The following is a 13,577-nucleotide window of genomic DNA, read 5'->3' as shown; positions in this document are numbered from 1 at the left end:
GCGGGGACTACTCAAGAGGATGTCGTTATGAGGAGAAAGATAACTGGCGTTCTATTGATCGGAGTGTGGAATGTCAGATCCCTTAATCGGGCAGGTAGGTTAGAAAATTTAAAAACGGAAATGGATAGGTTAAAGTTAGATATAGTGGGAATGAGTGAAGTTCGGTGGCAGGAGGAACAAGACTTCTGGTCAGGTGACTACAGGGTTATAAACACAAAGTCAAATAGGGGTAATGCAGGAGTAGGTTTAATAATGAATAGGAAAATAGGAACGCGAGTAAGCTACTACAAACAGCATAGTGAACGCATTATTGTGGCCAAGATAGATACAAAGCCCACACCTACTACAGTAGTACAAGTTTATATGCCAACTAGCTCTGCAGATGACGAAGAAATTGAAGAAATGTATGATGAAATAAAAGAAATTATTCAGATAGTGAAGGGAGACGAACATTTAATAGTCATGGGTGACTGGAAATCGAGTGTAGGAAAAGGGAGAGAAGGAAACGTAGTAGGTGAATATGGACTGGGGCTAAGAAATGAAAGAGGAAGCCGCCTGGTAGAATTTCGCACAGAGCACAACTTAATCATAGCTAACACTTGGTTTAAGAATCATGATAGAAGGTTGTATACATGGAAGAACCCTGGAGATACTAAAAGGTATCAGATAGATTATATAATGGTAAGACAGAGATTTAGGAACCAGGTTTTAAATTGTAAGACATTTCCAGGGGCAGATGTGGACTCTGACCACAATCTATTGGTTATAACCTGTAGATTAAAACTGAAGAAACTGCAAAAAGGTGGGAATTTAAGGAGATGGGACCTGGATAAACTGAAAGAACCAGAGGTTGTACAGAGTTTCAGGGAGAGCATAAGGGAACAATTGACAGGAATGGGGGAAAGAAATACAGTAGAAGAAGAATGGGTAGCTTTGAGGGATGAAGTAGTGAAGGCAGCAGAGGATCAAATAGGTAAAAAGACGAGGGCTAGTAGAAATCCTTGGGTAACAGAAGAAATATTGAATTTAATTGATGAAAGGAGAAAATATAAAAATGCAGTAAATGAAGCAGGCAAAAAGGAATACAAACGTCTCAAAAATGAGATCGACAGGAAGTGTAAAATGGCTAAGCAAGGATGGCTAGAGGACAAATGTAAGGATGTAGAGGCTTATCTCACTAGGGGTAAGATAGATACTGCCTACAGGAAAATTAATGAAACCTTTGGAGATAAGAGAACCACTTGCATGAATATCAAGAGCTCAGATGGAAACCCAGTTCTAAGCAAAGAAGGGAAAGCATCAAGGTGGAAGGAGTATATAGAGGGTCTATACAAGGGCGATGTACTTGAGGACAATATTATGGAAATGGAAGAGGATGTAGATGAAGATGAAATGGGAGATACGATACTGCGTGAAGAGTTTGACAGAGTACTGAAAGACCTGAGTCGAAACAAGGCCCCCGGGGTAGACAACATTCCATTGGAACTACTGACGGCCTTGGGAGAGCCAGTCCTGACAAAACTCTACCATCTGGTGAGCAAGATGTATGAAACAGGCGAAATACCCTCAGACTTCAAGAAGAATATAATAATTCCAATCCCAAAGAAAGCAGGTGTTGACAGATGTGAAAATTACCGAACAATCAGTTTAATAAGCCACAGCTGCAAAATACTAACACGAATTCTTTACAGACGAATGGAAAAACTAGTAGAAGCCGACCTCGGGGAAGATCAGTTTGGATTCCGTAGAAATACTGGAACACGTGAGGCAATATTGACCTTACGACTTATCTTAGAAGAAAGATTAAGGAAAGGCAAACCTACGTTTCTAGCATTTGTAGACTTAGAGAAAGCTTTGACAATGTTGACTGGAATACTCTCTTTCAAATTCTAAAGGTGGCAGGGGTAAAATACAGGGAGCGAAAGGTTATTTACAATTTGTACAGAAACCAGATGGCAGTTATAAGAGTCGAGGGACATGAAAGGGAAGCAGTGGTTGGGAAGGGAGTAAGACAGAGTTGTAGCCTCTCCCCGATGTTATTCAATCTGTATATTGAGCAAGCAGTAAGGGAAACAAAAGAAAAATTCGGAGTAGGTATTAAAATCCATGGAGAAGAAATAAAAACTTTGAGGTTCGCCGATGACATTGTAATTCTGTCAGTGACAGCAAAGGACTTGGAAGAGCAGTTGAACGGAATGGACAGTGTCTTGAAGGGAGGATATAAGATGAACATCAACAAAAGCAAAACGAGGATAATGGAATGTAGTCGAATTAAGTCGGGTGATGTTGAGGGTATTAGATTAGGAAATGAGACACTTAAAGTAGTAAAAGAGTTTTGCTATTTGGGGAGCAAAATAACTGATGATGGTCGAAGTAGAGAGGATATAAAATGTAGACTGGCAATGGCAAGGAAAGCGTTTCTGAAGAAGAGAAATTTGTTAACATCGAGTATAGATTTAAGCGTCAGGAAGTCATTTCTGAAAGTATTTGTATGGAGTGTAGCCATGTATGGAAGTGAAACATGGACGGTAAATAGTTTGGACAAGAAGAGAATAGAAGCTTTTGAAATGTGGTGCTACAGAAGAATGCTGAAGATTAGATGGGTAGATCACATAACAAATGAGGAGGTACTGAATAGGATTGGGGAGAAGAGGAGTTTGTGGCACAACTTGACCAGAAGAAGGGATCGGTTGGTAGGATATGTTCTGAGGCATCAAGGGATCACCAATTTAGTATTGGAGGGCAGCGTGGAGGGTAAAAATCGTAGGGGGAGACCAAGAGATGAATACACTAAGCAAATTCAGAAGGATGTAGGTTGCAGTAGGTACTGGGAGATGAAGAAGCTTGCACAAGATAGAGTAGCATGGAGAGCTGCATCAAACCAGTCTCAGGACTGAAGACCACAACAACAACAACGTAGTCATACCGTCGTCTGCCATCTTGTAAGTGACAGATGCCAGTACACTCCCCATGCGAATATCATCGTTAGTCGTATGATCACGAAGTTTCAGGCCAAATGTCCACGGAAGCATTTTTATTTCCATTACAACAAGCCGTTTCTCTGATTCTTATGTTGCATCCCAACATTGTGCAGCGTACAAGGCAGTTGGGCGAATTGCAGAGCAGTAAGTTTTCGACTCGAGTGGGTTCGGAAGCTTCACGTTACAGAGCTCACCAGACAGTGTCCGACATTTAAGCCATCTATCGGTAAGGCGGTTTGTGATTTCAGGAGTGGGTCCGGTGTCGGCAGCGCTGTACGGCAGATATTGACTGCACACATTATTTGCATCTGTCGACTGATATTAAGTGTTGAGTCTGCATGTAGAATAGGCAGAAAATCTCTAATATTCTCTCCGTCATTCGCTGTACAGGGGATTGACGAGTCTATATAAAGATACAGATCGCAACTGGAGGGTGGCACGTCTGTAAGGTGTTCGCATTATGTGCAGGTGCGGAAGGACCTGGTGTCGGACAACGGCATCTCGAGCAACACGCTGTCGCTGCGCACTCTGGCGTCGCAGCAGCCGACGGCGGCGTCGGCTCAGGGCGTGTCCCTGCAGCAGCTGGTGACGCCGCCGCAGCCGGCGCTGGTGCGCGCCATCGCACAAGCCACCAACCTCAGCACGGAGACGGTGGCCGCCGCCATCGCCATCCGCCAGCAGCAGCTGCTGCAGGCGGCCATGGCCACCAGCACGACCAGCTCCACCACCACCACGACCACCACCACCACGACCACCACCACCACCCGCAGGCCGCCGCCCGCGGAACCGCCCAAGAAGTACTCGCTCGCTGGGCTCAGCAAGGTCATGAACGCGCCCAAGGAATACTACCCAGTCGGCTACGAAAAGAACTTCGACGATAATTTCGCCTCCAGGGTAGAGTTGCCCGATACCTCCTTTTACTGCGGCGACCAGAAACATTTCCCTGGCCTGTACGCAGACGAGGATTTGGGGTGTATGGTAAGAAATATTTTCCTTTTTCGTCTCGTACGTACTTTTTAAATTCATTTTGCCCGACTGAGAAGCGTGTTTGAACTTATTTCCCATTTTAATCCTCTTTTCCTCCCATCGTTCCTTCATTTGTTCACTGTTTTTCTTTGTACGTTCTTTTACGGGAAGGACTCATTCTATATATGTGTTTGTCATTTAAGATTCTAAATTTTCTTCACGAATGCCCATTCCTGTTAGGACTTCGTGAACTTCTGGAGGCCAGTTATGGTTTTTTCGTCCACCGACGGAAGAAAAATCGCAACACCGAGAAGGGGTTGTGCGACATAAACGGGGAAGTTGGTAGGCGTGTTTCTACACCTGAAAGATGACGTCTGTTCAGATTTTGCGCCAATCATATAAGACTGACGCTAGAAGTGCCACTACGAGCATACCTTAAATACACGCTGTAATGGTCGTGAGCGCTAGACACCTTTTAGATTGGACTCGGTGAGATTCAGCAAAGCCGCCATTGTCAGCATCTCCCTGAGACTGAACGAGGTCGTGTAATAGGGCAACGACAAGCTGGAGCTGTGGTCTGCAGTGCAATTTCGCAGGACAGCACGAGCACTCTCGTGGTTGTCCCACGCAAACTGACTGCAAATTTCTACGACACTCTGATGATTCGACCTGTTTTACTGCCATTCGTGGATGGTATTCCAGGGCAACTCTCACCCACATACCAGTGTTGTAACCCAACATGCTCTGCAGAGTGGCTTGTTATTTCACCAGATATGTCTCCAATAGAGCGCATATGGAGCTTCATCGGAAGACAGCTCCAGCGTCATCCACAACCAGCATTAACTGTCCCTGTACTGACCGACCAAGTGCAACAGACGTGCAACTCCATCCCACAAAATGACATCCGGCACCTGTACAGCACACTGCATGCACATTTGCATGCCTGAATTCCACATTCTGGCAGTAACACCGGTTATTAATGTACCAGCATTTCACATTTGCTATGACTTATCTCGCGCTTTCATTAACCTGTGATCTTTCAATGTGAATCACTTAAATATCTTACCTAGATAAATGTATTCCCGAAATTCCATTACGCCACATGAATTATTTTTTTGGTGTTGCGATTTTTCCATCATTGTAAATAAGGTACCCACCGTCGTGTGTGAGGTCGCTAACGCAGGCGTTTGTGGTGCCACTCGACTCTGGAATACGCCAGTTCGAGTCCTGCTGGTGGGTGAAATTTCAGTGCCAGTATTTGGCTGGTAAGGCGAGCACAGGTGGTGATGTAAAATTCCTGATCACCCGTCTCTGCCCAAGTATCGTGGATTACATTTCAAACCTCTCTGTACTGTCTTAAGAAGTGAGAGCATGTGGCACTGTTAATGGTGATCAGTCCGTCGGATGGGGACTTTCAGTTCGGCTGCTATACGAGAGGAGTAGACTACTTGCCGGCACCAGTTTTCATCCTCCCCAATCTCATCATCATCATCATCATCATCATCATCATCATCGTCATCATCATAGATCACATACATAACACTACAATACACACGCATCCATTACACTCACCTGCACTCTGTATGTCCACATACGACACAACTCTCACATATCCACAAGGAATGGAGTCAATGTTCGCAGAGGAAGAACACCCTTTCGGACAGGCCGCTGAACCCGCCTCATGGATTATTCCAGCCAGCAATGTCATACAACATTTACATCTTACATCGCTAAGATTAAGTTAGGATTTTCTTGGTCAGACTGCTTTTGTCGATGATTCTGTGTAGGTGACTGTAAGACTGTAATCTCAGTTTCCTGATTTTTCTTCTGTAATTTTGTTATCATCCAAGATCCTATTTAGCATTTTTGTCCTACATTTCTCTGAGAATTATCTTTGTTTGTTGTTTAAACTATTTTTATTTCTGATCTGTAACATATTATCATGGTCACAGATGTATGAAGAGCTTATGTTTTAACCATTGTGTTGTAATTTAATTTTTCCTTTTCTGTTACAGATTTTTTTGTGTTATTTATTCGAGTGACTTTTTATGTTCTTTGTAGTTTCGCAATGCACTTTGTTTCTCCAGATTTTGCCCTGAAGGTTAAGTACCTTCTTTTAAATACTTTGTCTGCTCGAAAGCTTGCACAGAATTTGACAAGAGGTTGATTGTTCAGTCTTAATCTGATCCCTTGATTATACGAGTGGTGCCTCTTCTCATATGAAATTCTTTTACACTGTATGGAGAAAGTAGAGCGATACCCATTCCGTTTGAAAATAATCTCCGTTTCCATTTTTTCTCAGTATGCATTAAAATGTTGTTACCAAGATATTTTTTATTTTTAAGTACCGCCAACACATTGTTTATCTACTGTCCTCTACCACTGTCTTAAGACTACAAATTCACGAACACCAGGCTTTTGCATACTCATATATGGCTGGTGTGTCCCACGTTGTAGACGGAATCCGAGAATGATTCGGACCATGAAAGTTTGTCACGTGGCTCATGCTGTGCGTAATAATTCGCAGCAAATCAATGTACTTCGTGCCCTCTGTAGATTGCAGAAGCGAAGGCCTCATCATTCTGCTAACATCTAATTTCTTGATTCTCACGTACATGAAGTTCACAAAAGCACTTTGTATATCGCTGCCTTATGTTGTATGCCATACTACCTTCGTCAGCTCCTTACGTCTTTGTTGGCCCATTGTTAGTGCGTCATGATGAAGTTTCGAGATGCCAGACTTCGAGGGCAGTAATAACAGTGAATAAGGAACAAATAGACTGAGGTGACAAAAGCCATGGGATAGCGATATTCAGCCGGCCGAAGTGGCCGTGCGGTTAAAGGCGCAGCAGTCTGGAACCGCAAGACCGCTACGGTCGCAGGTTCGAATCCTGCCTCGGGCATGGATGTTTGTGGTGTCCTTAGGTTAGTTAGGTTTAAGTAGTTCTAAGTTCTAGGGGACTAATGACCTCAGCAGTTGAGTCCCATAGTGCTCAGAGCCATAGCGATATTCACATATACAGATGGCGATAGTATCGCGTACACAAGGTATAAAAAGGCAGTGCATTGGTGGAGCTGTCATCTGTACCCATGTGATTCGTGTGAAAAGGTTTTCGACGTGTTTATGGCCGCACGACGTGAATTAACAGACTCTGAACGCCGATAGGTAGTTGGAGCTAGACGCATGGGACATTCCATTTTGGAAATCATTAAGTAATTCAATATTCCACGATCCACAGTGCCAAGAGCGTGCCGAGAACTCCAAATTTCAGGCATTTCCTCTCATCAGGGACAGCGCAGTGATCCCGCGTCCGGCCATCCTGATTTAGGTTTTCCGTGATTTCCCTAAATCACTCCAGGCAAATGCCGGGATGGTTCCTCTGAAAGGGCACGGCCGACTTCCTTCCCTAATCCGATGAGACCGATGACCACGCTGTCTGGTCTCCTTCCCCAAACCAACCAACCAACCAACAGCGCAGTGGCCGACAGCCTTCACTAAACGACCGAGAGCAGCGGCCTTCGCGTAGAGTTGTCACTGCTAAGAGACAAGCGTGAAATGCCCGCAGAAATCAATGTGGAATATACAGTGAACGTATTTGTTAGGACAGTGCGGGCAAATTTGGCATCAATGAGCTGTGGCAGCAGATGAGCGACGCGAGTGCCTTTGCTAACAGCACGACATCACCTGCAGCGCCTCTCCTGGGCGGATGACCATACCGGTTAGACGTTAGACAACTGGAAAACCGTGTCCGGGTCAGATAAGTCCCGATTTCAGTTGGTAGGGTTCGAGTGTGGCACAGACCCTACGATGCCATGGACCTAAGTTGTGGTAAGTTCCTATGGGACCAAACTGCTGAGGTCATCGGTCTCTAGGCTTACTCACTACTTTATCTACCTTAAACTAACTTACGCTAAGGACAAAACACACACATCCATGCCCGAGGGAGGACTCGAATCTCCGACTGGGGGAGCCGCGCGAACAGTGGCAAGTCTCTTAAGACCTCTCGGTTACACGCGTGGCGAACTAAGTTGTTAACAAGGCACTGTGCAAATTGGTGGTGGCTTCGTAATGGTGTGGATTGTGTTTACATAGAGTGGACTGGTTTCTCTGGTCCAACTGGACCTATCATTAAATGTATACGGTTATGTTCGATTACTTGGAGATTATTTGCAGCCACTCGTGGACTTAATGTCTCCAAACGACGATGGTACTTTTATGCGTGACATTGTACCATGTAGCCAGACCACAACTGTTCCCGACTCGTTTGAAGAACATTCTGGGCAGCTGGAGTGAGTGATTTGGCCACCAGTTCGTGCACAAAATCATACATTGACAACTCTTGCGCAATTACGGACGGCTATAGAGGCAGGATAACTTTGCGTTTCTGCAGGGGACTTCCGACGATTTGTTGAGTCCATGCCACGTCGAGTTGTCGCACTACGCCAGGCAAAAGGAGGTGCGAGACGATATGAGGAAGTATCCATGAATTTTGCCACTTCAGTCTGTGTGAGACCATACGACGAATCAAATTACGGAAAAACACCGAAGACGACACGCGATACACGCGAACAGCAAGATGGCGTAAGATTATGGATCAGAAACAAAGTGCAAAAATTTTGTTTTTCTGTGTAAAAAGCAGCCACGTGAGTACAAGAATAGCTAAGCAACAGCTAAATACACACCAAAATAACTGGTTTCCACAAACACTACCACAACCCCAAGTATATACTGCTGACATACGAAGTTCACCTTTGAGTATTTGTTTACTAACAGCCACTCACATGGTTGCAGATGACATGATGTTCGCTAAGTATAAAAAGACGGCAACAGAAAAAGAGCACAGAAAATATGTCACAAACAGCGCCAATAATAGCTTAAAACATGTTGTAGCATACAATAAATAAGGTAGTATAAAAGTATCAATATAAAATTATATTTCAAAAGACGATTTGTAAAAATGTAATTATGTTTTACTGTGTTTGTACAACCATACCATTTTCTGAATGTTTTCCAAAAAAAAAACACTGATGATGGTGATATTTGTCGCCGAAACTAGTTTGGAATAATAAAGAAATAAACAAATAACACGGTTTTGCATCAAGGCGGACTAAATTTGTGATATTACAACTGTCAATTGAGGAGCTACTCGACCGAATAGTAGCGGCTTCGGTCAAGAATACCATCATAACGACCGGGAGAGCGGTGTGCTGACCCCACGCCCCTCCTAACCGCATCGTCCACTGAGGATGGCACGGCGGTCGGATGGTCCCGGTAGGCCACTCGTAGCCTGAAGACGGAGTCGCTTTTTTTATTTCATTGCCCTAAATTTAAAATTCAGATTTGCTGTGTTATGATGACTCGTTTCAGTGGAATTATTTTGTACTTCGGCAGGTGAAGAAATCACGTACCACCGTACTGGAGTGGACATTCAGGACAAATCAGGGAATATAGTACTCTTGGCCCCGTCGAGGGAATCATATTAACATGCACTTGAGGCGACTGAGCAAAACTACAGAAAACTTAAAATAGGATTGCCTCGTAGGCATTTGAACGTCGCGCCTTCCGAAAGTGCGTTGAAGTCTTACACACCATGCCATGTTGTCACCTTCTCATATTCGGACAGCACAGACTGAAGCAAGTAGAGCGTGTCTGGGCGTTTTCTTTCTTTTTTTTTCACGTTCATATCAGGAATCTAATGCAGTCATACCCTTTCTCTCAATGGGAGCGGCTACCTCTGGAATTTAATTCGGTAACGCATCCTTACCCACACAAGAAAATACGGGATATGAATTCACAATGACTACTGCTCTGAGAACTGACGGACAGACCACAGTACTTTAATCTGATTGGAGACACAGACACAGAAGTAATCTCTTTAATGTAGTAAGAAGTGGTGGTAGGGCCACTACTATCGATGCTACACATATCACTGATTTAGTGGATGATCCTATATGTCATTTTACAAATTTCGCAGATAATTCAGTTCTCCATGAGAAAGAATTGTGGAAAACAGTTAATCCAAAAGATTTGCGTGGTATTCGCCAGTTACTGTTTCGACACTGTCAACTGCGGAGACAAGCGATCTGTTACGTTAAAATGTATGGATACAAAGGTAAAGATCGCAAAAATATCTTTACTGACAGCTAATTGCAGCACATTGACGATCATCTTTGAATCTAAATTACAGAAAATTGCATACAAGAGCTAAACAACAAGAAGACATATTTAATAAATGAATTTCCGTTATGCGATGCATACCAGTATGAAATTATTATGTTGTTCATCACATATTACACCGTACTTCCTGTTTGCTATACTCATTATCTTACATTTCCACACATTTAAAGAGAGCTGTCATTTTGGCCAAGTCTTTCTGTAATTTCTTACGACAGTCGAACGACGATTCTTTCCCGTACACAAGTGCATCGTCAGCAAATATTCTTATAGGTCTGCTGATTCTCTGTGATAAACAGTTTACGTATATTGTTTGTTTTGGAAGAATAAATCACCTTCGTCGGCTTCCACGGCAGCGTCAGCTATTCCGACGCCTTTGACTGTCGGTAATCTAGCATCATATCGTATACTTGCTCGGTGTTTACGTGGAAAGACAAAAATTAGAGCTCTGCCGTAAGGCACTTGCCACTGCAGACACTCTCTGTAACACACTTTACTGGGATGTACTTTTTATTCCCTTGCTTCTTAACAAGCCTGTGTTGTATATTACACGACAAATATCCGCAGACTTCGTTCACGTGGAGTATCATAAAATGCGTACGGCACTCTCCAGTTCAGTGTCATATTTATTGATATCTATGGATCGTATTTCTTGTTAACCTTCACTAACTTTGGACGAAATTCCGTTGAGCATTGCCTGTGCAAAACAAAGAGTATTATGTCGGCATTAATTTCCAGTTTATCCGTATCGACGAGGCAAACAAAACACAACAACATTAAAAAACCTCAACCACGAGGTTGTGTCAAAGCCAAGTTCAAAATGAGTTCTTACTGCGCGTCACGTTCAAACACAACCAAGTTTCGTTTATATGAACATCATCTCAGGTCGAAGAATTTCTCACTGTCTCTGAATTAACACTGAAAATTTCGAACGTTTAGTTACATAAGCACTTGAAAAAGTATACGATATTTTGATTTTGAATCGTAATTACGCTTTTTATATCTGAACGCATTATCATGCACAGATGCGCCTTCGTAATTGAAATCGCTTACGCAGGGAAATCTTGTTGCGCCCGACTTGGAGGCAGCCAGTTCGAATTATGGTTATGGAAGAAATATGCACCGCCAGTATTAAAATGACAAGGGGAACATAGATGGCTGTGCGAAGATTCCCGCCAGTATTCCGGATTAACTTCTGAGCTTCTCGGTGCGAGGCTATGTGGCACTGTTAACGGTGACTCGTACAGCGGCTGGAGACGTTAAGCTCGACTGCCCCCTTGGTGGTACTAGTCTGTGTGCCGGCATAGAGTTTCCTTCCCTTCCTCTTTTCTTCACAACATGCACACACTGAAACCACCTATACTCTGCAGAAACACATACAAAAAACAAACGTCACCCTTCAAAAATCAAAAGTGCCGATATGCGTGAAGGAAGAAAACCATTCCAATCGGTCCTACCCCTAAAAGTCTCCCACCAATAATGCCACGCGACTCTTTTCTTCTCTCTTTCTTGATCGTACAAATGATTCATGGAACAAGGGGGAAAATTTGACTACACTCAGTTTACAGACTCACAGTGTGACAAAATGCATATCAGTGCAAGATGAAGCTGAGTATCTTTTTTTTTTCTTTTGCAGGTGTTCCACGTGTGCGCTTTCACGGACGATGGCCTCATCATGAAGAGCTTCCTCTGTCCAGAGTCGACGCTGTTCGACCAGAATATCCTCAAATGCAACTGGTGGTTCTACGTCGACTGCAGAGCATCGTCGAAGCTGTACGATAGCAACATTCCCATATCGAAGAGCTACCAGTTGATGAAAGCACTCGCATTCTTCTCATCCTACAACAAGAGCTAATTCTGATACTGCACACGCAACTTTATTCACAAAAACAGCCTCGCATGAGAAGAAACTGAAGATGGTGCTCATCGGAGAGGGACTTACGGTGCAAAGCGCAGCAGACGGACTGCAGTCGCCTTCGGTTAACACACCAGCTCAGTGTGCGATCTCTGCGCTCGGTCGTACACACACACCTTTTTTCAAGCGCCAGATAGTTCGACGCAGCCGCGTTTGTAACGCCAACTGGCGTATAGCTTCTACTACTACCTGCATTCAGGGATCGTCACATCCAGCTGTTCCAGAACCTAGTCTACATATTTCTGCCAGTCACCGTTCTGGTGGAAGATACAGCTTTCACCGACCGAATAATTGCTATTTGTCCTTAAACATGGAACTCTGTTTAATTTATTGCATAATTTATTGGATTTCTAATAAAAATGCCATATCTTTATTATTCAGGAGTCTGCGGATATTTGTCGTGTAATATACAACACAGGCTTGTTAAGAAGCAATGAAATAAAAAAATACATCCCAGCAAACTGTGTTAGAGAGAGTGTCTACAGTGGCAAGTGCCTTACGTCAGTGCTCTAATTTTTGTCTTTCAAACGCACAAAACATACGAATGCATATCTTTTGCAAATGTTGATAGATAATTAAGCAACTTTTCTATACTTCAGACAAGTTTTAATACACCGTATTTCATGCTTTTTATATGATTTTTTTTTTCATGTAAAGTAAAATATGTTGCTCAGTTGGAAAGAGATATAAATGCCTTTTTCGGTAGCAAGATATTGTTATTTGGATACCACGTATGTCTGAAGTATCTTACTGTACTGTCGAATTTGTGTACAACATTGAGAAAGATATTTCATTTTCATTATTGTTATTATATTATTTGTTGGAAAGTGCAGTGAATTCTAAAATCGGTGAGTTGCTTCATTCATTTTCTTTCTGTTGCTTAATTTCTGATGAACTCCGCTAAAAAGACAAACATGTGACACAACATTGGAAAAAGAACCCGCGAGTAGGAAGTCAGAAATGCAACAGAAATAAAATTGATCGTTATTCAAGATTTATGGCTGTACGGAAATATAATCTCGGGAAAAACAGGAATAAACGGTTTGTGCTTCTTAAATTTTTATCAATTTACAAATGTAATTTTTAGCTATTTTTGTACATTTTAGACATAAATAAAGTGATGTAGAAATAAGTTTGCCTCTTTAAATATTCAACAATTAAATGTAAATATTATACAACTACATATTATCAAGTTGGAAATTTCAGCCGAAATGACATTTGTATCAATGTTTGTTTCCTCTGATCTCGTTCAAAGATGTGCCCTCCTCCGAATTAAACTTGTATTTGCATATGTTTCTGAAATGGGTTGTTCTGTTCCATAACATCAGTCCCTCAATACAAGATCCAAATGCAACGTTTATATTCTTAGAACGTAGATAAGCGAAACACATGTAAGCAGAAGTATAGATTACATTTATGACACAACAACTACAGTTACAAAGGATTTCCTCATCAAATGGATTCAATAAGTCTCCAAGACTGAAAAGAACAAGAGGTACAAACAAAGTGCACGCTCTTTATGTGAGTGAGTTCACTGGCA

The 13,577-nt window shown here is 42.7% G+C and overlaps 1 protein-coding gene across 2 annotated transcripts in view; it reads left to right on the top strand.

Moving 5' to 3' along the window:
- The window catches only part of LOC126183617 (uncharacterized), a 355,304-nt gene extending 342,009 nt beyond the window's left edge, over positions 1–13,295 (top strand). For both annotated transcript variants that reach the window (XM_049925733.1, XM_049925732.1), the window contains exons 5-6: positions 3,450–3,959; positions 11,759–13,295. In XM_049925733.1, the coding sequence (XP_049781690.1) occupies positions 3,450–3,959; positions 11,759–11,977 (729 nt within the window). In that variant the 3' untranslated portion in view covers positions 11,978–13,295. The remainder of the gene's footprint in view (positions 1–3,449; positions 3,960–11,758) is intronic.
- The last annotated feature ends 282 nt before the right edge of the window (positions 13,296–13,577 follow it).

This window comes from Schistocerca cancellata, chromosome 4 (assembly GCF_023864275.1).
Source record: "Schistocerca cancellata isolate TAMUIC-IGC-003103 chromosome 4, iqSchCanc2.1, whole genome shotgun sequence".
NCBI lineage: Eukaryota > Metazoa > Arthropoda > Insecta > Orthoptera > Acrididae > Schistocerca > Schistocerca cancellata.
Note: the sequence above shows the minus strand (reverse complement) of the source record. Positions and strands in the feature narration are given on the sequence as shown.